This window comes from Cyclopterus lumpus, chromosome 24, assembly GCF_009769545.1.
Source record: "Cyclopterus lumpus isolate fCycLum1 chromosome 24, fCycLum1.pri, whole genome shotgun sequence".
NCBI lineage: Eukaryota > Metazoa > Chordata > Actinopteri > Perciformes > Cyclopteridae > Cyclopterus > Cyclopterus lumpus.
The window spans coordinates 6,016,642-6,043,573 of record NC_046989.1 but is presented as its reverse complement, the minus strand read 5'-3'; the positions used below and the strand labels follow the sequence as shown (position 1 = coordinate 6,043,573).

The 26,932-nt window shown below is 41.2% G+C and overlaps 4 protein-coding genes across 10 annotated transcripts; 1 reads left to right on the top strand and 3 right to left on the bottom strand.

Moving 5' to 3' along the window:
* Positions 1-585: 585 nt before the first annotated feature.
* LOC117727630 (E3 ubiquitin-protein ligase rnf146-like) lies at positions 586-3,777 on the bottom strand. 2 transcript variants are annotated; one of them, XM_034528027.1, is made up of 3 exons: positions 3,593-3,777; positions 1,962-3,031; positions 586-1,761 (listed from the first exon to the last, which is right to left on the bottom strand). In XM_034528027.1, the coding sequence occupies exon 2, from the start codon at positions 3,028-3,030 to the stop codon at positions 1,966-1,968; it is 1,065 nt and encodes a 354-aa protein (XP_034383918.1). In that variant the 5' UTR covers position 3,031; positions 3,593-3,777; the 3' UTR covers positions 586-1,761; positions 1,962-1,965. The 2 variants fall into 2 exon arrangements, with proteins under 2 accessions (XP_034383918.1, XP_034383917.1); XM_034528026.1 differs by having other exon boundaries at positions 586-3,031.
* Positions 3,778-4,269: 492 nt separating this feature from the next.
* Positions 4,270-10,703, bottom strand: LOC117727072 (R-spondin-3-like). Its single transcript, XM_034527082.1, has 8 exons — positions 10,496-10,703; positions 10,264-10,377; positions 6,811-9,465; positions 5,997-6,434; positions 5,426-5,617; positions 5,137-5,277; positions 4,880-5,026; positions 4,270-4,627 (listed from the first exon to the last, which is right to left on the bottom strand). The coding sequence occupies exons 4-8, from the start codon at positions 6,064-6,066 to the stop codon at positions 4,416-4,418; spliced, it is 762 nt and encodes a 253-aa protein (XP_034382973.1). The 5' UTR covers positions 6,067-6,434; positions 6,811-9,465; positions 10,264-10,377; positions 10,496-10,703; the 3' UTR covers positions 4,270-4,415.
* Positions 10,704-10,986: 283 nt separating this feature from the next.
* On the top strand, positions 10,987-13,795 carry hddc2 (HD domain containing 2). Its single transcript, XM_034527083.1, has 6 exons — positions 10,987-11,091; positions 11,531-11,652; positions 11,795-11,897; positions 11,996-12,064; positions 12,174-12,312; positions 12,910-13,795. Exons 1-6 carry the CDS (start codon positions 11,017-11,019, stop codon positions 13,053-13,055), a joined length of 654 nt encoding a protein of 217 aa, XP_034382974.1. The 5' UTR covers positions 10,987-11,016; the 3' UTR covers positions 13,056-13,795.
* A 92-nt stretch (positions 13,796-13,887) lies between these two features.
* tpd52l1 (tpd52 like 1) lies at positions 13,888-26,837 on the bottom strand. 6 transcript variants are annotated; one of them, XM_034527075.1, is made up of 10 exons: positions 26,685-26,837; positions 24,347-24,445; positions 22,937-23,152; positions 19,779-19,888; positions 19,543-19,691; positions 19,387-19,416; positions 18,190-18,291; positions 16,320-16,358; positions 15,860-15,920; positions 13,888-15,353 (listed from the first exon to the last, which is right to left on the bottom strand). In XM_034527075.1, exons 1-10 carry the CDS (start codon positions 26,701-26,703, stop codon positions 15,231-15,233), a joined length of 948 nt encoding a protein of 315 aa, XP_034382966.1. In that variant the 5' UTR covers positions 26,704-26,837; the 3' UTR covers positions 13,888-15,230. The 6 variants fall into 6 exon arrangements, with proteins under 6 accessions (XP_034382966.1, XP_034382968.1, XP_034382970.1 ...); XM_034527077.1 differs by lacking the exon at positions 16,320-16,358; XM_034527079.1 differs by lacking the exon at positions 22,937-23,152.
* Positions 26,838-26,932: the final 95 nt, after the last annotated feature.

Sequence of the window (26,932 nt, the reverse complement as noted above, 5' to 3'; positions counted from 1 at the left end):
GAAACCGTCACCACAGTTGTGTTGACCAATCCCTTCCACGAGGACAAGACATTCAATTAAATCTGACGTAACAATAGATGTGATTCATACAAAAAGGAGGCTCAGCCTATTTTATAGGCAGCAAATGTAAATTGTACTCAAAGCAGAAACACATCTGTTAAAAATGTCCCCATCCTCGTCAACAGAGAACAGTTCTGGCTCATTGAGACGCGTTTCTCATTCAGGTCACAGCCCGTCTGCACACACTGAGCCGGTTCCTGTCTTCAGCTGGAGAATGCTGCTGCTGAGCTGCAACCGTCTCGGTTTTTGGCAACGTCTCAGCATCCATCAAACCTGAAACAAACCTGCACATTCAGGAGGACCACACTGGAGTCAGGAGCACGTGAAAGGGGTTCAGGTGGTGTAAAATACGGATTAATTAGTGAAACAGCGCCACCCTGTGGGCTCTCACGGTCCACCACATGTAGTCACCACGTTTCAAACAGGCCTGTGGACCAGTGCCACTTCTGTTCCATCATTATTTAATGTCGAAGGCGGAGTAATCCTCCATAAAAAAAATTAATAACACACACAAAAAAAACCATATGCTTTTAAATTATAGACATTTAATAAGTTGACAAAAAATACAGGGAAACGCCACACACACGTTTGGGTAATTCAGATGGTAAGACGCAAACAGCAAAAAGTTGACAATTAAAATAATAGCAGCCGATACAGAAAAAGGAAAACACAGAGCACGTGAGGACAGCGTGAGATGTCAGTGCTCCGATAGTCGGCGCATCGAGAGTACAAGACAAGACATGGAAAACCAAATGAGTCTCTACATATATAGCGTGATACTTTCCAGTGGTTTTGCCAGTAGCTTTTCAGCCCCCACCTCCACTCACAACGCAAACACTCCTCATTATTAAACAAGACTTCCACACTAAAATAGAAGGAAAGCAGCCCCCCCCCCGCCTGTCCTCCCACGCTTTAACACCCACACACATTCCAGTTTAAATATTATTAATTAGATCCAGATGCAAACTTCAACATAAAAAAAAAAAACCTAATCAGCAGGCAGGAAAATGTGAGCAATTTTATCTCTCTGGAACATTTACATAAGCTGCTACAATTAAGCTGAATGTGTACACCATCACTTCAAAAGAGAGAAAGAAAGAAAATGAAAACTAAAGATTAGAGAACAAAGAGGGTGCGGTTTAATTTCCAAGTTGTATTGCTGTCACAGGGCAGCGACTGATGGTAGTTTTCTTGGCAGCATTGACCAAGAAGTTACCAAAGTTCATCAAGAACAAGAGTTATGCTTCACTGCATAACCTGTTTCTGAGAGCGGTGCATGACTACCATTGTGTACAGTGTATTGCTGGCTGAATCTTGCTTTTTAAGTTGTCAAAAAAATAAAATAAAAACATGTTTAAAAAGGTCCCATGAAATGCCTTAAATGTTGTAACTAGGGCTGCATAGTGTCAGGAGATTTCCAGAATTTTTAACAGGGAAATTAAACTCAGGAATTTGCACAATTTATAAAACAGAAGACGTGATTTGATTTGTTTACCACAGTTCTTATATTAACAACTTGTCAACTTGAATATTCTCTGCATTAGTTTATCCCAGGAGTTAAATAATTACAGTATAGAGACCTGTCAATTGTAATATTCAAAACAAACATCAAAGTACACGGCAATGACCCATGTTAATGCTGCTCCTGCTAGTTACCTTTGGAGAGCTGCAGGTTTGGATCCCATACAAAACTAAGATTACATTCAATTGGATGGAGCTCGTTGAATATTTCGATGTAAGAAAAGAGACCGATTAATTTTAGGATCATATTTGGCACATGATGGATGCGGTAAAAAAAAACAACTATATTTTTCATTTCATGGGACCTTTGAAGATGCGTAGTAGTTTTCAATTTTTTTTTTGACAACCTGCACCGTCATCTGTTGGACAAATATCGTTGCCCAGTCACACTTCTGTAACAGTGCACTGTCCATCAGGACTTCGTGAGCGGAGACTGAGAGCAGAGCTGGAGGGCCCGCCCCTTGGAGGCATCCTGGCTGGCTGGCTCTCTCTTAACGGTCTTTGCCGATGTCTTCGCATCGATTCTGCTGCCCCTCTCTCGCACTCCCCTTCCTCCTCACTTTCACTGCTGCCGGATGCATACTCGTACGTCTCATCGTCTCCTTCCACCTCTTCACCCCCTGGCTGGCTGATCAGGAGCTGGGAGAACGACTCTTCGACACTTGACGGCGAGGAAGGAAGGGGACTGGTAAGATGGCGCCCCAGGAGTGTTGGCGGTCTAACAGGGGGAAGAGATGCCATGATCCCAAAGACCGGAGGTTGTGATTGGCCATCAGTGTCCGATCCGTCCGCTGAGTTGATGCGTTCTGTTGCAGCTGGGGTGACGACTGGTACAGAAAGAATGGGGACAGGTTCGGGGTCTAACCTTAGTCCTGCAACTCCCTTCTTGGGAATATCTACAATGTCCCGCTTTATCTTGCGTCTGCGGCCATGCTCATTTCGACGATATTGCACCATGTTCTCCAGGTCGGCCACGTACAGAAACCCTGCAATCAGCATCTCTGTGCTTTTCCTTTCCTTAGTGAAGGCCTCCTCCAGCTCACGGTTGGTCCTCTCATCATACTGCCACCAGCCGTTGCGCCCCTCATAATACCAGGCATAGTCTCCACGGGAGCCGCTCCCTGTCGCTCCACTCCGGCTCACCCCTGCAGCCGCTGCTTTCAGTTCCTCGGGTGACAGGAGAACTGGCCGCTCCAGGAAGTCCTGTGGGACCTCTTGTCGGCAGAGAGCACAGCGCTTGCTCTGCCAGGAGGCACCTTTAACGCACAGGAAACAGAAAACATGGAGGCATGGGAGGCGCACAGGGTGGACACAGCTCTGGAGGCAGATGGCACACTCCGGGGGGATGGTGGTGGAACCGGAAGGGTCTGTTATATCTCCTACTTCCTCCATCAGCTTGGAGGGAGCCATGGCATTCACTGAACAGTCCATTTCTCCACAGTCTGCCATGCTGCAAAGACAAACACAGAAATATCACGACAAAGACTTGCATATTACTACACTCATGTAATTGACATGCTATCTTGTGTAGTTCCCAGGCTCTGTTGATCGTTTTGGGAACGCCCTCAAACACACGCAGCATAAATAAAGTTATGGTTTCTACTAACATACATCAGTGACATTAGGTTTACAAATGATCTGAGTTTAAACAAATGTGAATAGGACTTTAAGGATAGGATGACATCCCTGAATTAAGACGAGTTATATCAAAAGGCCTCCTTCCGCCTGTCGGACTAACTTTACTCACCCAACTACCGCTAAGCTAGCTTTAGCTAACTCGCTAATGTGTTAGTAGATCAAATAAAACAGTTAAAAACGAGCTTGTATTCCCATCAGGGATGTTAGAGCCTCCTTTGTTTTATGTGAAGGAACAATGTCACCAAGACACCGTAAAGTAAAAGTCAAGCTAACAGTCACCTTGTTAGCGTTAACTTGAAGCATATGTAGCATGCTAGCTAGTCAGTGCGCGTACAGGCTATTAACCTCACATTTAATAATGTATTACACTCACCTGAACACCTGATGACTCCAGAAGCGTCCTCGCCAGAAGTGCAGCTAGAGACAAGTACACAGCGGCATTTAAATGAAGCTATAAAGTTATGTACGCCAAAACAATGGCTGCGTTGTTTTTGTCGGGACGCTGTTGCCCACGTGACTTCAGAGCTCCTGGCTCGACCTCCGAGTCACGTGCTTCACAACGCGAGTTTCACGTTCTGTAGATCTAGTGGGTCCGCGCATGCGTACGAGTTGTTCACTGATGTCTGGTGTATATCAGTTAATGATTTCATATATTGATGTGTCGTCATGTTTATATCGATCATTTATGTGCACAATACCCAATTCATACATATAGATAATTATATTCCATGATTATCTTTAAATGTAAATGTATACATTTATTTCATAATAATGTACATTATGTTAACATTTGGTGGTCATTTAGTTAATAATGTTCAGAGGCAAATCATTGTTTTGACTTTAATTCCGACGAATTAAAGTGTAACTTGATTGTTAACTATAACTTTGCCTTCTTATGCTAATTATTGTATGGTCATAGTATAAAAGGCACAGGTGTGCTCAACATTTTTTAATAAGACATAAACTGATCATACTAGCAATCAGTTAGGTAATGTATCACGGTTGGCCACAAGTGGCATAAAAGAACATCAGATCCAGCCACCCGTTTTATTACTTTTATTTTGGACTGCATAGAAAAAAAATCTCTTAGATTAATACATCTTTACAATTTACAATAGTTTAAACAGCCAATGTAAAAAGTGCAATAACAAGTAGAATATCTCTGCAATATAAACAAATAGTCTATAATCCGCTCTCTAACTTATTACAACATTCTCTGGTGTCATTTTGATGACACACTTCCTGATTTCCGACACTTGAGGGCAGGGGTCACCGTAGACACTCGGAGACCGCAGAACTTGTCGGTTGCGCGTCTCCTGTCGGTTGCGCGTCTCCTGTCCCCTCCTGGAGACCCTCCTTTTGTGAACGCATGGACCCCAAGCTGTCCATCCCCCGACCTCACAGTGCACTATGAGGAGAGAGGTGATGAGAAACTTACTCACGGGTAGCGAGAGACTCAAAAAGACACAGCGCGTTCCAGTACCCATACTTTTTGTATACCGGAGACATATTTAGTATGTCAAGTGCAGTATGCCAGAAACACCCGGATGTCCTACTGCATCCCGTCACATTTTGCAGGATGCAAGACATCGTGGCTTTTTTCACAGTGCATTTGACTTCTTGAAGTGTGGAAACAGTTTGTGACAGTTTGTTCTCTCACCTTGGGGGACGCATTGCATGAGCAGCACGTCGGGCTCAAATCCCCTCGGGCAGGTGAGATGGCACTGACCCTGGAGAACGTAGAGGTCTGCTCTACACCTCTCACAGACCGCCCTGCTCACGCACATCTCACAGCCGAAAGAGCACTCTGAGACAGAGGGACACAAACATCTGACATTCTGTGGATCCCCGGCATCATGGACCTCATTACATGCACAAAGACACACACACACATACACACACACACCAGTGCCTCACCTGTGCATTCTCGTAGCGCTGCGTTTGCCATCAGCCCATTTGGACAGCTGTTGTCGCATTTCCCCCGGAACAGGAAGTCACCAGGGTGACAGTGTGTGCAGAAACGTTCACTGAAACAGGAAGAACAGTCCTCCTTGCACCCTGCGGGCCAGTGGAAATGAACTTTGGTCAGCGCGGACTGACCCGTGTGGTTTCTTTTTTATTCTCTCAACGCTCTCTTCCAACAGTTGGAACAGCCCAGATACATTAGAGTTAAACACTTTTCTATCTTTTCCTACATGGTACCTACTTGCGCAGGTGCTGATGTGCGGCGAGCGCATGCCGTAGTGACCCCGGGGACACGAGGACACGCAGGTGCCCCTCTGCCGCATCCCATCCAGCTCCAAGTGGAAGAAGAGGCGAGGCATGCAGGACAGGCATCCATTCGGGGCAGAGCACGTCGCACAACCTGCTGGACAGAGTCCGCTCACGGAGGAACTACCTGTGGATGACGAAGGACGCGATATGACAACCTAACAGGATTGTGTCCGACGACACCTCTAAAGCAGAGTTTTATATTCTTCCTGCGCTTGAGCAAATGAAACAGAAAAGAATTTACGCTTTGAAACTTTTACAGGCAGCAAGGTTTTATGGGAGCAGGGCCAAGCTTTCACATTCATAGTAAGTGGATAAAAGCATTGGAATGACCACATATTTCCCTCAAAGCTGAAGGAATCCATTTATGGTCTCCATATGTAGTGTCGGTCTACTCTTTACTTTCTCCCTCTCGAAAAAAAAAAGGGGGGAAAAAGCAAAGACACATTTCACAGGAGACGTGTCCAACGGCAGCATTAAGCGACGGGTTATGCATGGATACTTACGTCCCGTGCCATCGAGGCCTTCTGCCAGGTTCACAAAGTGCAGAATCCAAATTAACGATGGCGTCCGCATTTTCCCCCCTTCGCCTTCAGTGCGTCATCGAAAGGCAGCTCGCATCACATCCCGAATCCCACGATGTACGTTTTCAACAACAACAACAACAACAACAAAAAGGAAGGTATCCATACAATTTCATTCAAATGGACCCACGCGGGGGGGGGGAGGCTCCCGTCTGGGCGGGAGAGCAGTCGAGTGCGCAGTTGGGGCAGAATGTTCTCGGAGGAAGAATCCCATGTGCATTCCATGAGATCACTCACGCCGGTAGAATGCCATGCAGAGAGCGAACAGAAGGGAAGAGCATCAAACGATAGCCACAGCACAGATCTGATGTAAGATTGGGTTCGCTGCTCTTGGGCTCGTCTCTGCCGTCCGTCCTACCCCTCCAAACACACGCACACACACACACAGAGAGACAGACACACACACACACACACTCCTTAGCTCCTCTCCCGTATTAGCCGTCCTTCACGACCTTCCTCCTGATCCGCTATCACATCAAACAGGGTGTCTTCACAGGAGTTGGAATGACACTGTAATGTCTACACAATGACACGTTTATCCTCACATGTCACACACTCGACATGTATTCGCCAAGTAAATCTCACCATTCTGTGTCTTTTCAAGCCCCCCCCCCTCTCTCTCTCTCTCTCTCTCTCTCTCTCTCACACACACACACACACACCCCAAAAATGTGTTTTGCTTATAATTTGCATGTTTGACCTTCACTTGGCAGAGTTTGAGTTGATCTGTGCTCACTTTAAATTGGAGTATTAAGACGTGTACGGAGGGGAGCGTGACCAACTGGAAGCCTCTGCTGGTCCAATACAACTTGGGAGAGTGCACGCACTGAAAATCCACTTTTCAGTGAAGTAGAACACATTTTGTGGTCCAGTAGTTAAGGTTTAACAACAACAACAACAACAAATATATATATATATTTTTTTGCCTCCATGTTTTTCAAATGACACTTATTGTATATCTTGACCGCAGTAGTGCAGAGCAAGCACATCGATTACAAAAATCTATAAATCATACACTCCCCCCCTCAGTCTTTCGGTAAATAGAGCTGTGTGTAACCGTGACAACAAAATATCTCCTCATGTGGTTCCATTTAACAATAAAAGGGTGACTATATTCCTTTTTTGTCATCACAAGATCAACACCAGCTTTTACAAAGCCTTCTCACACAGGCGGGAGGAAATCACAACATGGGGTAGACATAAATAAAACAAATTTTAAAAAAGCCATAGAGGAAATATTGCCCACGTTGTTTGGATTTAATTCAACTTCGACCATGTTTGGGCACTTTGGGTTTCCTATGTTCGGGAAATAAATACCACAAATAGAAGTTGATTTGACTACCTCCCAGTGAGAGATAAAAGTCGAGGACCGGAGGTGTCACAGAGCATCTGCGATTCCCACAAAAATGCTGGAAGGCGATAAAAGCCGCGGTCTCCAGGGGATTTGTTGTTCGGCGTTGCAGTGTCTTTAATCGCATGTTTTGGGAACTCTGTGGTTCTCAAAACACATTTGAACTCTCCAGAGTGTCCTCTTCTTGGAATTGGTTTCACGCTGCAATTTGGGATTTCTCCACTTTTTCGTCCGTAATCCTTTTCTTGTCAAATCTCATAGAATCCAAAATGTGGGCTTGTTGCTTTTGCTTAGAAACGTTGCAATTAAAAACATTATTTCTGACTGCTTTGTCAAGAGTGTTGTAAGAACACATTATTATTATTATGATGATGGAGCAAATAAACAAGCAGAAACAATGACACACTTGAAACCATGTGCTCCTTGTTAAAAAATAAAATAAAAAAAAGGTACAGCAATTTATCTTAATAATAATATCTCTTGACGAAATGAACTGCCGTGCTTTCTCGGGCTCGCCTGGAAGAATATCAAGCGAGGAATCAGCAGGAGCTTTTTTGCAGGGAGATTTTATAATTTATCACCTGAGAGACGGGAGCTTAGTGCCAGACGGAGGCGCTGCACGGGGCTACGCTGGCCAGCTTAAATTGTCAACAGGTGTTCAGACACAAAACACAGCGGGCAGAGCTATTTCTATATTTTAATATGGTAACAATAGTGTGTTTCTCAGATCCCTCAAGACCAAACCTCAAGACGAGGATCTGGAAGTGCAGCCAGCTGCTGAAGAGCAACATCACCCATCAATCTTCACGCACCACATTATAGGATTCGAACATGCTAGCTCCAAACAGGAGAGGGTGAAGAGGTTTAAGTCTGTAATACGGAGGGGAGGAAGTATAAATTGTATGCAAATGTTCACTGGGGAGCCAGATCAGATTCTTGAGGAAAATAACCACTGGGAGGCCAAGGAATGTCTGAACAAAAAAATGGAAAAAAGAACAACGGGAAAAAAAGGGCAAATGATAAAAGGAGGAGGAAAACTAAGCAAAAGGAGGGAGACAAAGATAAACCATATGGACACACACATATAAATATATATATGTGTATCATGTTCACATGATCTAAATTTAAAATACATGCACTGAAGTTGTTGCATTTAAAAAAAATTAAATCTACTGTTTTTATACAGGCCAAGGCTCTAAAAAATATATTTTTCAATAAAAGAATCCCACAGACGGTACAATCTGCCTATTTACCGCTAGAGCTTTTTCTTTTCTTTTTTTACCGCTCACACACCTGACAAGCCAAAAGCTTGCCTGTGAAGAACCTTGCAGTGATGAGGTATGAGCAGGATAATCTATGTAGCGTGAAGAAGGGAGGAATTTGAGGGGCGGGGGGGGATGGGGCGAAAGAGATCAGGAAAGTAGGAATGTCTTCGAGCCGTCCACCACTGTGAGACCTCAGCTGAATACGCTCAACACGTTTGTTTGAATTCTGCTTCTAAAGTACGTCTTTGTTGTATTTTAACACCTTTAATGAGTAGCAGGAGTTGTGATTGTTCCAGTATTGAGGGGATAGGCTGAAACCAAAACAAATGAGATGTTGCTTCTACTGAAAGTGCTTGTTTTTGCCAGACAGGCTCAGATTTGTTTTACGTGTCTGACAACATTATGGAAAGGACGCAACAGAGCAATAAAACATTGGTTCTTGGCAATTAATGCTCACTGATGTTATTGTTATATTATTATTATTAGAGCAAGCTGTTATGTTTTGCATTTTGAGTTTAGTGACTTAAAGGACTAAATATGAGCAATTATAAGATCTAGAAGAATTTAATAAAAGAACGAAAAAACTCTCATGACATGATATCAGATACACAAAGGACAGACTTTTAAAAAAAAAAAAAAAAAAAAAGAAATGTACAATTTTGATGAAAACATATTATATATCATTAATAAAAATGGCTGCCGTCATGGATAATGTTGATAAAAATGACGGTGACGTACTTCGCCGTCTTCATCCCCGGGATTTTTTCAGCATTTTCTATAATGAAAGAAAGAAAACCTTTAAGTTTATCACCTGTTCAAAATGGAGAAATAAAAAGGTGTCTGAGAGTAATTATTAGTAAAAAAAAAAAAGAAAAGAAAAAGCAGACAAATATCTTAGGTATTAGAATAATTATAAGCATTTACAAGAATGCAGAAACGTGTAATGTCAAGAAGAAATAGGTATAAGTCACATGATAAAATGGGGTCTAAGAAACCTGACAATTACTGCAATTTATTTAAAAAGTACCTCGACAATGAATGATCTTTGAAAATGATAAACTAAAGAATCTAAGAATATCTCCGAGAAACGAGTGATATACACACTGCAAATAAAAAAAGAAGTTTCATTAATTCCTTTGTGGGAAATTATATTTCTTTCACTCCATTGTTATTTATCTCTCTCTCTCTCTCTCACACACACACACACACACACACTACACATCAATTATAAAATAACAAATATTCCTTATGTGGACCATTTCCAGAAATTTAGACCATGCCAATAAAACATATAACGTATTCAAAAACCTGTGACTGGTTTCGTATATTCGTTAGATTTGACATAACATTCAGAACATCTTGTGGACTGACACGAGCGCCATAAAATAAGACTTTCATTTAGGTAAATAAGTGGCAGATTAATCGATAATGAAAATGAATGGTTACAGCTCTAAATCAAAAGTATTCAAACCTGTAAATCTGACGCAGATTTCAGTCTGTGTATTCTTAAATGTAGAGAAGTTTAAATGTTGAATGGACATCGATACGACACACAGGTGAGTAAAGGACTCACCTTGGAGATCGCTTTGAGATGTTGAGCTCTGATCGTTGCAGATTTCTCCTCAAAAGCTTTGGACTTGGCCTCCTCCGCCAGGCTGTTCAGAAACAGCAGCGCTAGGAGTTCAATCTGCACATTTAGGAGTGAATTAGCGTGTTTGTGTGTCCCGTTAAGCTCGCGGACTTTAGCCGTAAACAACGCAAACCGTCGGAAGCGTTAACGGGACTTAACGGTCTACGTTACTCACCATCGCCTCCGATGTCGGCCTCACATTTACGTTATTCTTCGATTTCGTTTTGATGATATATTTCAATTTGGGTGCCTTCGTCAACATTTTTGGACAAATGTTCCGCGTGAATCCAACGTTCAAGCTAGCAAAAAAGGTTTGTTTACGTCTTTCAATCTCCCGCTTCTCTTACTTCCGGTAACAAAAACCCAATCTGGTTCTTCTTCGTGCCGTGTGCAATGTCGCTCGTCGCCATTACTGCCACCTGCTGTTTCCAAGTAACGGATTTAAAATGCCATGTTATTAAATAAATGGTAAACATGAAAACACCTCGATTAAAAAAAAAAGAAAGAATATTTTCATATTATCTTTGAAAAAATATATATATATATATATTTATTTAACACAGAGCATTTAACTAGTGCTTCTTTTCAAGTATGCTCGTTGTGTTGTATAGGCTGCCATCTAGCGGCTGCTCTACGCAACTACACCAGCTAAACACAGGCGTACGCAACCGTCTGCATCCGGGTCAGCCAGCAGTAATGGCGGCCACCATGGAGACAACAGCCGGCATGAGCAATATGCTGCAGTTCATGAAACTTATCGGACAGCTCAAAGTAAGACGTCTTTCCCGTAGATCTGGTCTCTGGACATTAATGAGCAACACATTATCTGAAGGGCATCGACGCTCAATCTGGAGCTCGTAAATAGTTTAGCTGGAGCTGCTGGTGTTAATGCGGCTCCTCCCTTCTCTCCCTGCCCACAGCCACCCACACATATTAATACCATCCCATTACACATTGAGAGTAAGAAAACAGTGGAAACTCTGCTCTGACTGCTGTCCTACCAACAGTTTAAAAAACACACACAAAAGACTACAAAAAAAGGACATATTTTCCTCCCAGGACCTGCAGCCAGTGCATGTTTGGTCTAAATGTCTTAAATGATCAAATGTGGAGCCAAAGAACATTTATTGTGAAGTCAATACATACACAAACCTTCCCTTTTCTGTGCTACTGACTAACCGTGGGTTGTTGTTGTTGTTGTTACCTGCAGAGGGTCCCACGGACTGGATGGGTGTACAGGAACGTAAAGAAACCAGAGAGTGTGTCAGACCACATGTACCGCATGGCCATGATGTCTCTGACCATCACAGACCCCACAGTGAACAAGGACCGGTACGTCGTTCACACGTCTTGACCGGAGCTCCTCAACGTCATTTAAAGAGCATTAATATGCATCACATTTCCATGTCGCCCATGTTGCGTAGTCCTAATATGTAACTTCTATCATGCTCATACATTTTTTTTTTTTTTTTAGATGCATAAAGCTGGCTCTGGTTCATGACATGGCAGAGTGCATTGTGGGAGATATCGCTCCACCGGACAACATCAGTAAAGCTGAGAAACACAGGCGAGAAGAGGCGAGTCTCTCACGTCACTACATGATTTTGAAGTAAACAATGATGGTTTATATTAAAAAAATATACTTTTTTCCTCATTTCTCCACCTCACCTGTTAGGAGGCGATGAGACATCTTGCAGCTCTTCTGCCAGAGGGACTCCAACAAGAGATGTATGGGCTGTGGGAGGTACGCCTCTTGTGTCTGTAGCTCACGAATGACAATTTAAACATCTCTAACAGGAGGCTGTCATGTCCCTCTTTATTTATATGTATACCAGAATGTTTTTTCTCTGTAGGAATATGAAACTCAGAGCAGTCCGGAGGCCCGGCTGGTGAAACAGTTTGACCTCCTGGAGATGATCCTGCAGGCTCACGAGTACGAGGAGCTGGAGGGAACGCCGGGAAGACTGCAGGAGTTCTTTGACTCCACCGACGGCAAGTCTTTCTCTCTTCTTCCCTGGACCTCACGTCTGGGCTCCGGGATTCTTTTCTTTTCTCTGTGCCATTTGTTCAATGTTTACATATATATATATATATATATATATATATATATATATATATATATATATATATATATGTATATATATACATATATATATATATATGTATGTATATGTATGTATATATATACATATATATATATGTATGTATATGTATGTATATATATACATATATATATGTATGTATATATATACATATATATGTATATGTATGTATGTATATGTATGTATATATATATATATATATATATGTATGTATATATATATATATGTATGTATATATATGTATGTATATATGTATATATATATATGTATGTATATATATATATGTATGTATATATATATATATGTATATATGTATGTATATATATATATGTATGTATATATATATATGTATATATATATATATATATATATATATGTATATATATATATATGTATATATATATATATATATGTATGTATGTATATGTATATTAACCTACTTTTGACCTGATGTGCAGACTATTTTATGACATGAATTCTCCCTCAGGCCGTTTCCACCACCCAGACGTGCTGCAGCTCCTCAGCTCTCTGAATGAAGAGAGAGGACGTCACGTGGCTGAAACGGACGAAACGAAGAAATCGGTCAACTCGGACACGTCTTCACAGCCGCGCGCGGCGCCGCACTCCTCTTGACCGCTACGACGCACGCCAAACACCTCCGTAGTGAGGAGGCTGTGACACAACCCTGTGTGTACGAGGATGCACACGCACGTCACGGGACGTAGTTTCAACTGTCTTCTCCACGTCATCTTTAGGCATCTGCTGCAGAGCAACCGAGGACGACGGCACGTGGATATCCTCCATGCGCATGCAGCTGTTTTGACCCTTTTGTTTCATCCATATTCTCCTGGATTGTACCGCATCAGTATATAATAAACACAATCTGACGACGACTCCCACTGAGAAAACTAACAGATAATATACAAATGCATCAACCTGTCAAAATGGCTTAAAAATGGGTTGAACATATATTAAAACTGATATAAATTCCCAGATGTAATGAAGAGAAACTCCAATATTTCTTGACATCAACAGGTTTTATTGTTTTATGTTTCCAGTTCATTGACAAATACATGTTTTATTACATTTTGCATACTATCTGACATATTACATTATACAGTTATTCTTTAAAAAAAGTTTAAGAATGGTGCTGAAACATCATTTCCGATATGTTAGTAACAGCAGACTCAATAATTCAGTGTTCCTGACAAATGAGTAATTTCTGGTCAGATGATGTTATTGTTATTACTGTGTTTTTTTAATTTCAGTCATCTGTGATATTTGGTTTGGTTTAAATTATCCTTAATTGTGATCCATCAGTCATAAACAATGTATAATGGTGTGTAATTAATTAAATTAATACAGATGTGTTATGTCTTTGGGTTTTAGTAAAAATATTTGTAAAAAAGTTCAATAAGCTGGAGTTTAGTTCAGTTTGATTTAAAACCAACACAATAGACAAAGGTTATTTATTTTTATATATATATATATATATATATGTGACACAACATGCAGGACCTCAGTAATCTGGTAGAAGACCACCTTTGCTTACTGCACGATATCTTTTAGTGCTTGAATGCTTGAACATCATTTTTATTAAAACACCATCTTCTTAAACCACAGCAAAGAAAATAAAATCTTAGAACACATGAAAGATGAGCAAAAACAAAAAATATAATGATTTGTTAAAAAAAACTGGATGTTTTTATATAGAAAGAGTTTTTTTGTCTCGTGGCACCGACCTTTTCATAACATAAGCAGTAAAAAGTGACGTCGGTGTTGATTATTTCTTCACCAGACGTTACGAATCTGCTCGGTGCTGCTGAAGCAACATCAAGCAGCAGTCCGATGTCATATTCATATTTTACTGTATGTATTAGTTAAATAGCCAAAAGGCATCAGAAACAAACTCCTTATAAAATTTTGTGTTTTATACCTGCGTGTGAATTCAGCTCTAATCTGAGCTACAGCCGTTCAAGACGAGGTTAAACACATAAATATCCTGCAGATGTTTGGAGAACACGGTGTTAATCGTTTTTGATTTCCAGCATTAGACTCAATTAATTGTCCAAAGTGAACACGAGTCAGCTGTGATGTAAAAAAGTAGAAGTATTTTTTTCCAGGTGCCGCAACAAAATCTTAAGATCTCATCTTAGTGTAAAACCATTTATACAAGTTTATAAATACACCTATCACTTCTGGGTTATATGTATATTGTTTTTAATGAGTTCGTACAAAGTAGTTGAAAATGTGATTTCTAATCAGAACCTACAAATGTAGTTTTTGGTATGAAGTTATGTTTTGAATCTGCACCGACATGGCTGTTAGTCAGAAAATGAAGGACTCAATCATTTGATTTTGAGCTTTAAATTTGACTTTTTAATATTTTCTTTTTTTATCCCACAGGTGAGGAGAGGGTGACTCCTTTACAGGGTTTAACTTCCGCCTGCCTTCTGAAGCTGACCTGGAATCTGCTCTCGGGGAAACTCAAAGTGATCAACAGATTCAGTTTAGTTACATGTGGAATAACCAGAGAGGCTCATTATGTTTATTAATGTGTGCTTCTGACCGTCGCTGAATATTTAGGTAACATTTTTGGTCCAAACATGAAATTGCGTACGTTTTAATATCAATCTAAGCACTTAGGGTTGCAGGAAATCCCGTCAACGTGTTGAGAGACAGGAGCTGAGATAACGCGTCAACACGATAAAACAAAAAGGTGTTGTGTAACATTTCAGTCAGAGCATTCAGTACATTATGTGACATTCCTGGTTCAAGTCCCGCCTCTCCCTCGGTGTGGACGCAGCTCTAACACGGCCTCTCGGAGCCGTCCGTCAAGTTGTTGGTGGGCGTGTCCTGAGAGCTGGCGTGTGCTGCGGAGGAGAGGACCTCCTCAAAGCTGCCTCCTGCTTCTGCACCGCCGACCTTCGTCTGTGGGAGAAGAAATGCATCGACATGAACAGGTGCTAAATCATAAAGCAGATGGTGGTCTTCACAGACTATAGATGAAGGACGGGAGTCTGCATACTAAAGAGAGACTGCATCAGGATCAGTGTGAATATAAATAACCAAGAGTGTAAGCTGGCAATTACACCCAGATTACAGTGTTCAGTCCTCTGCTTCACCGACGTCGTGTTACGTTCAGAGGCAGCGACGTGAGACCTCCTCCTACTGCTGCTGCTGCTGCTGCACATCGGAACCAAGCGTTTACATTTTAATTAGGGGCCGACAATATTTCTGTCGGCAGGACGAGCAAATAGTCGTGTAACAAGCAGTGTTAAAGTGTGGACAAGAAGCTTATGAAACACACTGCATGACGGTTTTTTTTCTGCCTTGAAATAAGTGAGAGACCATTAGAAGCTAACATTTTGTGTTCTTGGTCCACCATCACTTAATAATGCTTATTTAAAGCCCTCTCACACTCAAACGGCGTTTACCTTGATGGTGGACACCGTAGTCTCCACTTTTTCCTCAAAAGACTTGAAGCTGGGAGAATTTCTGTAAAGAAAAGAAAGAAAGACATTCGACTTATTATTAAACAACAACCCAAAAACAATTTGCTGAGCTATTTTCAGTAATACGTTCTGCTAAAATGAATATACAGACACACGATAGTTCATAACCTGTTTTTTCGAGCTATAACGGTAAGTATTTACCTTTAAACCACCAAATTCTAATTCTGTAAATAAATTCACTCATGAGAGAATGAGACGCTTGGTCACAGTGACCTTTGACCTCCAACGTCTAATCAGTTCAGGTGGATGTATACACACCCAAAACATACCTCCTGACACACTGAAGCAGCCCTGTACCAGGTGTTTGGACAACGCCATAAAGAATACAAAGATAAGACACAAAATAGACTCTCACACAGACAGCAGCAAGCGGAGTGGTTACCTCATGGTGGGCATGCTCATAGAGTGTCTGATAGAGTAGCTGTCCCCAGAGAGCGTGGTGAGAGAGGAGTTAACGGTTAGTACAAGTACACACACACACAGTCAGCAGCAGAAAACATTGTTTGTGTTTTTCAATGTACTGAGAAATAGCAGCGCTGCCCTCGACTCAGATGAAAGGATATTAGATCTATGGAATGATATCATGAATCGCTTCTACTCCATAATAATGTAAACATGGCTCAGAAAGGAAAACCAAAACACAGAGCTGGTCTTACATCACTGGCTTAGTTATTGTTCATAAGGTTCTGAGTATCAGAGACCAAAATCAATGAATTGGACCCGATTCTGACTGAGTGCTGTGCTGCAGCACGACCGCAGCAGCATTTACTCATAATTCATAACCAGGAGACGGTCAGTGAGTGGAGACACAACCGCCCGTCTGATTCTTACCCGATAGAGTTGGACCTTGGAAAGCATGGAGGGGGAAGATGGAAAACATTTATTTCGCTACATACTTTGACAGGCCTTGCTTACAGTCACACTCTTTCCCTTTGGGCAGAACATTTGTGTTATTATTAGAAACAATGCAAGCGAACAACATTAATGTGAGGCACTAGATTGTGCAACGCTAAACAAAATGACAATGTTCTATTAAAACATTGTAAACAAAAACACAGCAATCTTAATCCACACTCGCACACAAACTAAATATCTATGTGATCACGCAGACACACAGGGGATGAAAGAATAAAGAATCAGGCACAGAAACACAAATCAGATATTTAACTGCACAAAAATGGACAGACAGACTTCCCTTGAGAAGTCAAGGGGGAAAATACCCGCTATGACAAAATGACTTGAGCACGCATCAAAACACACCCACTGCAAAAAATACAAATCATGCACACACACACACACCAAAACCTTCACACACCAGGAATAAAGGGACATACCTCCGAGGGAACAGAAACTCTAGACCAACCATGCTGGAATAATCAAAGATAAAGCATTGTTTCCTTTCTGCACTTTATGCTCCAAACGTATAATAAGCTGCAGCGTACACAGAAGTGACAAAAGCCCATTTGTCTTTTAAGTATTACCACTCTCAACACATTACATACATATCATATTTGACAACCTTATTTTCTGTTCTACTTGTTTCTGAAAAAATAAATACCCTAACCCCCCAACGTTTCCTGACTTTCTTTGAGCTTTATAATCCAAACGGCCTCGAGTTACTTTGGACTGTCTCATGCATCCTAAGTCACATACATGAAGTCACACAGGCCTCATACACAGTGCTGTGTGTATTGGACACAGAACAATGCAGGCTTGTGTTTCTCAAACAGAGCAGCACAGAGAGGCAGAGAGGCAGAGAGGCAGGATAAGAGAAAGAAAGTGACGGAGGAGGACACACTTTGCCTCTGGCCCTTCAGCTCCCAGAGAAAGCAGCTTAAAGTTTACATAATCTCGATTCTCTCCCCCCCCCCCCCCCCCCCCCCCCGAGCAGGCTGGAGCAAAGAGTCAACACTGACGGGGATGGACAGCACAAATATAAAAACTTCTGAATTAAGTGGGAGTGCGTCAGTTATGATGGAGGGGAGAGTGCGATTGTCAACAGGGCACCCGCATTCAGTGTTGGCACGATGTACCATAATAATAATAATAAATTCTATTTGTATTGCACTTTATATTTAGCAATCTCAAAGTGCTACAGAGCAGAAAGTTAAAACAAGAACATTTTAAGATAAATTTAAAAGCAGAGCCTAGAGGATATTTTAGCAGTAAGCTTTCTTAAAAAGGTGAGTTTTCAGGTCACATAAACACAGATAATGTTCTGTAGCTAATGAATATGCGACATCGCTGTGTACCTCATGTCCCCGAACCTCCTGGTGATGGCGCTGCCCAGCGTGCTGAAGGCTGCTGAGGTTTTCTGCCCCGCCGTGGACAGCGTCTCTGACGTCTTCTTATAGCTGAGACAAAAAGAAAATATGTTATTATTATCATCCCCTATGCACACATATGCACTGAACTAAGCACAAACACTTAAACATAAACACACAATCATATGATAAATAAGTATTAGATGTGGGAATTACCAGAGGCCCCACGATTCAATATTAATTACAATAGTCAAGAAACGATATTCTCACGAAGCTTCAATATTTAAGAATATCACGATACATGAATTACAAATCAATATTACTACAATACTTAAAGTCACGATATGATAAACAGGATATTTAAATCCCCATATAGTCTTGTGTTTAAAAGAAATTGCGAGATATAGATAGGATAGATAGATATCCCATTTATGACCTTTTTTCCAACAAATAATGCAGTTTTTGAACGTTGGTTTTATTTAATAAGATAATGTTGTCACTGTCCATCTCACGTCAACAATTTTAATGGAAGCCTGATGGTTTTGTCAGTCAAGCAGACAGACAGACAAACACTCTGGTCAATCCCGCTAACATTACCCATGACCGCATTAATGTATTTTCCTGTGTTTTAATGCGTTTCTGGGGGACCGTTTTGTTTCACGTTTGCATCGTGGCTTACAACTTCCACTCAGCGGCGTCACCCAGCTTCTAAGCTCTTCCACCACGGTGGCCACACTGGTTCATTATAGATGTGTGTGTAAAGTGATCTTCAGGTTAAAGTGTAACTGGATAAGAAGGGAGGCCTCTGGAGAATATCGCCTCCTCTCTGTCTCTCGGTGTCTGGATGAGAGCTGACGGCCGTTGGCCCAACGAGGACATTAGGTTATTTCTCCATCTATCCTGATTCTGTGGAACATTACAGATGATTTTCTCTGCCGATAAAACAGTTAAAAAATAAAATAAAATCATTGACCCATGTGAAGCGTGTCATGGGGTTAGCGATAGTCACAAGCAGATGTTTTTAAAAATCAGGTTTATAATGTCAAAAGATAACAATCACACATATTGTGCCGCTGAGAGCCGAGGATTACGTCTTCATAATTGGGTTTCTGATATCTGTGTCGAGAACAGACGCTCCGTGCGCGTGTGTGGTTCTATTGTCCGTTAGAAAACAGAAGTACCTACTCTTTGTATTGCGTGTCTTGTAACCAGCATCTATGTTGACAGCAAACAGAAAAGCCATTCAGTCATGTGCTGCGGAAACAAACTCACTTCAACTCTATCAAAACCTGCAAACGCTCTCGTTCTCCGTCCGACAGACACAACCGCACGGTGACTTACGCCGTGGACGTCTGCATGTCGTGCCAGCCTCTGCTCAAGTTGTTTCTGAGCTCGTTCAGCGAAGTCATGCCCAGTTTCTGTTTGAGCTCTGCGTGCTGCTTCTCTTTGGACGTCAACACCTGCCTCAACGTACTGATCTCCTCCTCCAGCTGGACGTACACATAAAGAAAAAAGGCGCTGCTTAACCGTCTTCATAGAATCAACGGCTTTTGTTCCCTCTGCACGTGCAAACATACTTTATCCAACTCTTGTTGGATCTCCTCTCTCTCCTCCTCCGTCAAGTTTAATTGGACTTCTGACGCCATATCTTCATCGGCCTCTCTCAGTGGCTCAGAGTCCAGAAAACCTGAATGAAATACACACGGCGAAAGGTTAATAATTAAACAGTGAAGGAGCTTTACAAACGGAAGATTAAAACAAATCTGCATCTGTTCCTGGAATTAACAAGCAGCAGTTATTGTCCCTATAGATGAATTTATGGTTAGTTGCAGGGGACCAAAAGCATTTGCAAAATGGATTAAAAATGCAATTTTTATTGGCGTCAATGACAGTTTAACTACCTCGTACTTTCATTTAAATGTGAAAGATCTTCTTGGGGACTCTGCAGAAAATGCGTCGGACCTTTACCCTTCGTTTCTGCTACTTAAGATCTACTTTTACTAAAATATAGCGGCCCTTTTTCTCCAGTTTTGTTGTTTTTACTGCGTGCTGCTAAGTGATGTCAGACATCTCCGTCTGTCTGTCTGACAGTTATGTAATCTGTGGTGGCAGACTGGAGTTTTAATCTGGATTAACTGAGGTGGATTATCTTGCTGCCGGACACTACAGACACACACACACACACACACACACACAAACAAGATGCTGTTTCTGGCGACAGATTCACTTTAAAAAGTTGCAATATTGGATTTTAGTGGAACCAAAATTGAACAGATTATTTTACTTTGGCAACTATTTCCAAAGAAATTACAGTTTATTAATATCAATTATATATATATATATATATCACAGTCATTAGAAGATACTCTCTTCCTGCCTTTCACACTGTACTTCTGCATCTCATAAAACACAATTAGCCGCACACTCTTTAGACGCTTAATCCAGAACTAAGCCACTACATGCACTTCCAAGAAGAAAAAAAAAAACATGCCTTTAAAATGTCTCTATTGATGAAACTGTGTGTTCATGCAGAGGAAAGAAGCCGTTTTTTGCTGAATCTCATATGATGCAGCAGAAATACACTGAAACCATCAACGTGAGTTTCAGAATAGTCTTTTTTTTCTTTTGCCCCATCATAAATTGCAATGTTCTGCACACCTGATTGTGAAAGTCTCTCGCTTTTACATCGTTCAAACAGTTTGAGCCAGATTGGTCTTGTGTGTCGTTGCAGGACATTTTACACACGCATGCAAATGTTTCCATGCAAATACATTTTTGCAAGAAATGAAAACACAAGCAGGTATTTATATCACTTGTAAACGGTATCTAGAAAACCCCGGTCCTACAGAATGGAAAATAATGACTGTACCTGCTGTGAGGTGTCCTCTCTCTTGATGTGGCAGCATTGTAAGAGACAGGTGAGGGCAGTGTAAGGTTAGTGAAGTCTGACACAAACTAGCTATGCTGTCCACTGACAATAACACAACTCTGCTAAATATTGCAATACGTGGACAACACTAAATGCAGCCAACGCAGTTACATGTCACACAAGTGTAGCACTACACACCAGTTCAAGGCCTTTCTATAGTAAGTCGCTATTTCTGCATACAGTAGCACCACACAGCAGGACAATGAGATGTTTAAACCCCCTGTGGCTCAGACAAAAGCTTTTTCATGTCTGTTAGTGCATGAAGTATTAAGAGGTCAGTCTTTTTAAATGTCCACATGGCCAGGAGAAGACCATAAAAATGCCAAGAGCACCAACTGAAATACTTTTCATCAGTGTAAGTTCAGTATTAATTGGAGGCGGACAATTGCAATGAAACGTTAACCGTTTCATTCATACATAAAACGCTAAAATGCAGTTGGATGCAACATGCTAAGAGCTCACATCGACAACACAATATGTTCAACAATAACCATCTTCACTTAAATGAGGTTGTACAAGTAATGTTCACACTTCTAGGGTTTTTCCTAGTTTATTTTGTTATGGACATTGTTTATGCTAAATGTAGAATACGGGCATTCGAGATAAGTTACAACGGTTTTCTTTTAGCGAACACTTGTCTAATTTTAGCTAACGCAGTTTTCCTCTAAGATGAGGCAGATTTCCTTTTAGCTAACGCAGGTTTCCTTTTCGCTAAGGCAAGTTTATGTTAGCTAATGCAGGTTTCTTATAAGCTACCACTGGTTTTCTTTCAGCTAACACTGGTTTTCTTTCAGCTAACACAGGTGTTTAGGTGACAGTGTAAACTAAACGTAAAGGACAATCTAATACGACATGAGCGCATTTTTTTATATTACAATTCAGAACAGACTTTGTGTGCGTTATGGGATATTCTATTGAGAAATGCTTGAGAGAGTAGTGCGTCAATAGGGAAACAAAGGCACAGTGTGTAAGCTGCTTCTTTAACATCAATAGTTTGTGCTACAACCCTGAAAAATGTAATGTTGGTTAAGAAAGATCATCCCTCTCATTTGACACACTGCTGAAGCCAATTGTCAGGAATGTGAGGAATGCTGAAACAAGTTAATGATCCAAGTCACGGTTCACTGCATGACAATTGTTAAAGCGCAGATCCTCAGCCGAGTGGATCAATGAGATGTTTCAGGTCACGTTAGGGAGCATTTTAAAAAGGAACGTGAACCGGCAACTTTGCCAAAGGCAGATCAATTATTATCTTGTGCTTTTTGAACTATTTTTCGACTGAATTTGTCATCTACGGTCATATAGATGACAAACTCCTTTTTTATGAGCTTTAAAGCATGCTCAGATATATATCCTTTTATAGTTGCTAATCATTTATGGAGATACAAGGAAAGGTATTCAGGATTCTGAGGTCATGAGACACAACCTTTTGACCAAACACCAAAAATAAAGTCTCTTGCTTTCATTATTTAGGTTTGTTGGTTTTTATTTAATTATTCTACCGTTTGTGTGTTCTGTATGTTTGTTTGATTAAGGCCCAACATGGTCAATGTCGGTTTAAAGCCGGATTGCCAAGACCTACATCGGTTTCTCATTTTATTGCTTGAGAGTAGTCAAAAATGAAAATACTGAGACAAGCAGTTCCCGAATATGCCAATAACATCTCCCCGAATAAATAAATAAAACCAAAAGGGCTTGACCTCAGTGTCCTCAGAGGCAGCTATAGCTCCAGTTATAGTGAGATGTTATTGTTCAACCAAAGCGAAAGGTTTTCTATTCTACGGGCTCTAGTCTATCCCTCTTCACCTGTGCTGTCCAGTTGCATATCCCAAGTGGTGGACATGGCCCAGTTGTCAGAGAGGGACATTGATGTCTGACCCCACTGATCGTCCCCTGATGGTGAACTTTTACTCCACTCTGTCAGGTGATCCCCATTTGGAGCCACTGGAGCCAGGTCGTCACCATGAGAGAGTCTTTTAACCGATTCCTCGCCAGAGGGGTAAAACACACCGGGATTCAAACCTGAGCAAAGTTACAGTTGAATACAGTTTCAGTAGCGAAAACGGGAAACGCTCGATTCATCTCATTTATTAGCAAGCGATGAGTCATCTTTCAAATGACGTTTTACTTAATAAATACAGGACGTTCCATCTGGTCAGCAAGTTTTAAAAGAGAAGTTGCAGCTCTTGGGAAAGTAATAAATGAATCATCTGTTACTGAAATGCCAATTCTATTTTATGTGTCACTAAACATCTTTTAGTTATGTGGCGCGCTAAACAACTTATGTCATTAAACCATTGCTTGTATACACTCTGTGCACTAGCCCTTGAATTCAGGCAGGAATTCAAGTGGGCCATCAGCTCAGGAGTTCAAGGTATGTGAATTGTTTTTTGTAAGTTGAGTAGTTGCACATTTAATAGGTAATGTGCAACCACTCAAGTCGAATAACTAAGACTAGTCCTCCTGTATCAGCCAATGTGTCAAAATTGTATCTTAAAAATAATTATTTCACTTTGTATTGTGCTCACAAGTTGGAAAGTAATAATACGTTTGTGTTAAAGCATTATTCCAGTATAGAGGTATGTTTTCACTGCCTGGACCAATTATGTAAACAAGCTGGGTTATGCATGTTCAGATGTATTACCCAATGCATCCTACATGTAAAGTCACATTTGAATAGTTCAATGTTGTGCCAATAAAAATTTAAAATTCGCAGAATCAAGCAACAATGCCAACGTCTCCCTCTTCTCTTCCGTTTTGAATACGTCTCCTTGGGCTCTGGGAATTTTTAATTAAAAAAAAAAATCTTTCACAATCTTCTAGTTTTTTTTTTTATAGACAGAATGATTAATAAGCAGTTCATTAAAAAGCCCTGCTGTAGAGGACGTCTTGTACCCTTCTGAAGGTCAATTAAAGTTAGCGGAATGGTATTTCCTCCACTTTAAATTATTCATTGATTAATTAAGACACCACTCACTCTCCTGACTATTAGCAGATAAATTAACACTTAAAATCGCACGAGGAAGAAACTGCTGCTGCACCGATCTTCAAGTAAACATCTTCCGTCAGTGATCAACAGCTGACGTCAAAACAGAAGCGCTTTGCCGTCTCTTTCCTGTGTTGTGATCCGTGTGCAGCAGCATCACCCACCCTGTGATTCAGCTTGGATTTATCTTTATCATTATTATTTTTTTATCTGGGAGAGATAAATCTTACCCTCCTCTCCCTCGTGTTTGGTCGAGTTAACCCATTCCTCACCAGGACCCATGCTGCCCCAGTCCACCACTGCGTCACTCAGAACACCAGAGTACAACTCTGCAGCAGAGCAAGGCAGCAGGGCGAAGAGAAGACAAGAAAACTGGTTATACACACACACACACACACACACACACACACAGACACAAAAACACACAAAAACGTGTCACCCCTCTTGAGGGAGTTGATGTTTCTCCAGTGTCCATCCCGGCCCTGTCAGTGATGGTACAAGCAGCTTATCTGAGTCAGCATTGGCAAAGGAACAGGAAGTGTTGACCCCTTATGCTCGGAGCTTATTGGAGCCATTTAAAAAACAGGATTTAACTGATTCTTGCTATTTAAAAACACGGAGCACATCTCCAGCCCCACAGAGATAACAATGGTGTCTTTTGGAACAATTAAGCAAAAGTACACAGAAAGGTTATTGAGCAATCCAAGTTCCGTGTTTGCTGATAAAATCTCATTGTGCCGGAGGAACAGACCGGCAGAAGGCCATGTGTTGTTTCACTGACAATGATTTCCTTCTGGTGAAAACTTCTGCATTTAGGCTGGTAAACCACTCCAACAGAGAATAAAAGGTCATAGGTTCAGAGGGGAACATAAACATGAAACGGAGGCACACAGTATCATTCAAGTATCAAGTTCACATGACATTCATTTTTTGGAAAAAACATTTTATATTCTGCTATGTTTTCAGAGAACTTCCCTTCCGAAAGGTTTATTTCATTGGGCAACATTTAGTGAAACACTTGATGAAGCAGCATTTTAGCAGATCAAAGCGGGCGAATATCACATAGAACTCATTAGGACAGTATGATATACGTTTCCTAGGCACACTCCTTTCTCTGTTCCCCCCACCCCTCTCCTTCCTTTGGTTTGGGGTGAAATACCTTGAGTCACAAGACTCCCATTTGGCCTGCTGGTCATGTGGCGATGCTAAATCAGAAGCCTGGCGATGGTCATATGGCTGCAAAATTAATTGAAGCGGAGGCCAAGTACCCTCCAATATGAGCAACAACAACAACACTGTACATAGTGTATATTAACCTCTTTCAGACCATGCTTCAGATATAAAAAACACACCTGTAAAACATCTGATCGTTGTTTTCAGGAGGCCATATTTCCATCATAAATGCATATCAAGCTACAGCCTCCAACTCTTGACACAAAGCCCTGCTAGTCATAGCTACGCGTTCAGACCAGGAATGCAAACAAATGCTATTAACTACCTGCTTAAAACAAACACGACCTTTATCCCGCTCCACAGAGGTGGGAGTCTCTCTATTTTTGTTTTCATTCGAATTCCCAATTACCCAGTACAAAACTGCATGAAAGAGCAACATGTCATAAGTTAAATTACCACCTTTTACCAAACGGCTGCACGCATGGTCGACTGTGAATGTAAATTAAGGGTTGGGGAAAATAAAAATTAATTCCAGTGCGGTGAATTTGCAACACTGTAAGAGCCCAAATATTACTCTATTAATGCCACTCGTGTGAGAACGACATGAAAAGGTTTACATGTCCTTCAAAGCCAGATAAGGCCCATGAGAACATGGCTGGCACTATAAAACACTGTTCACGTCACTGAGTGTTTCCACTGTGCAAAGCAAAAATTGAAGATGCAGGACGTGGATAATAGCATCATTTTTATTGATTTCAGTAGGATCCAGTAGCTGGAAACCCCGAAACTCGTGCATTTTAATACCAAATAGCCTCTGAGACAGGAAACAGTATCCAGCCACAGGAGCTAACTCGGTCTGGAGTTTCCATGATATCTCAAGTAAACAGTAATACAAACCTACAGAACACTAGCCAACTGTGTGTGTGTATCTATTTATATGTATTAATATAACTATATATATGTGTATATATAAATGTGATAAAAAGATATAATGATGTGCTTCTTGAACCAGCTTTGCATCAGAAATGTCTCCAGAAAAGAGCAATATTGTGGCACGTTGGTAAGAACATTGCACTAAAGAAAAAATGAGAAAAATGGCACATGAGAGTTTAACAATTGGGCTATAATTTAAAACGCACGTGCTGTCAAGTTGTTATCGCTACAATTAATTTGTATTTCTTGACAATTCCCAGTATTTTTTAATTTATTTATAGCTACTATATTTTTTCCCCCACTGCTCCAACCTCAAAACAGTGACGTGTGCAGCTCAACCGCAAAAACGACCAAATTACTCCGCGACTGGTTTTTCACGTAGTTTCTTTTTATTTTATGCTACTTCTGTCAAATAAAATAAAGAGTCTTCTTCAACGTGAACCGGAACCGACACCGACTCACCTTGTTGCCTGGTCTCCATGAGCGACAGCCGGGTGTGAACTTCCCAAATAACCTCCTGAGACGAGACGAGACACGGCAGCACGCGCAGCAGCAGCAGCAGCGGCCGATAGCGGCTCTGGGTCGCTGTGTATTTCCTCGGGTTCCTCCGGGTGTCACGCGCTGGGTCTGTTTCTTTAGGCGGAGCTTGGAACACGAGCCAATGAGCGCGTGCCTTCGAAATTTGCATAATTCACCAACTGGACATGTTG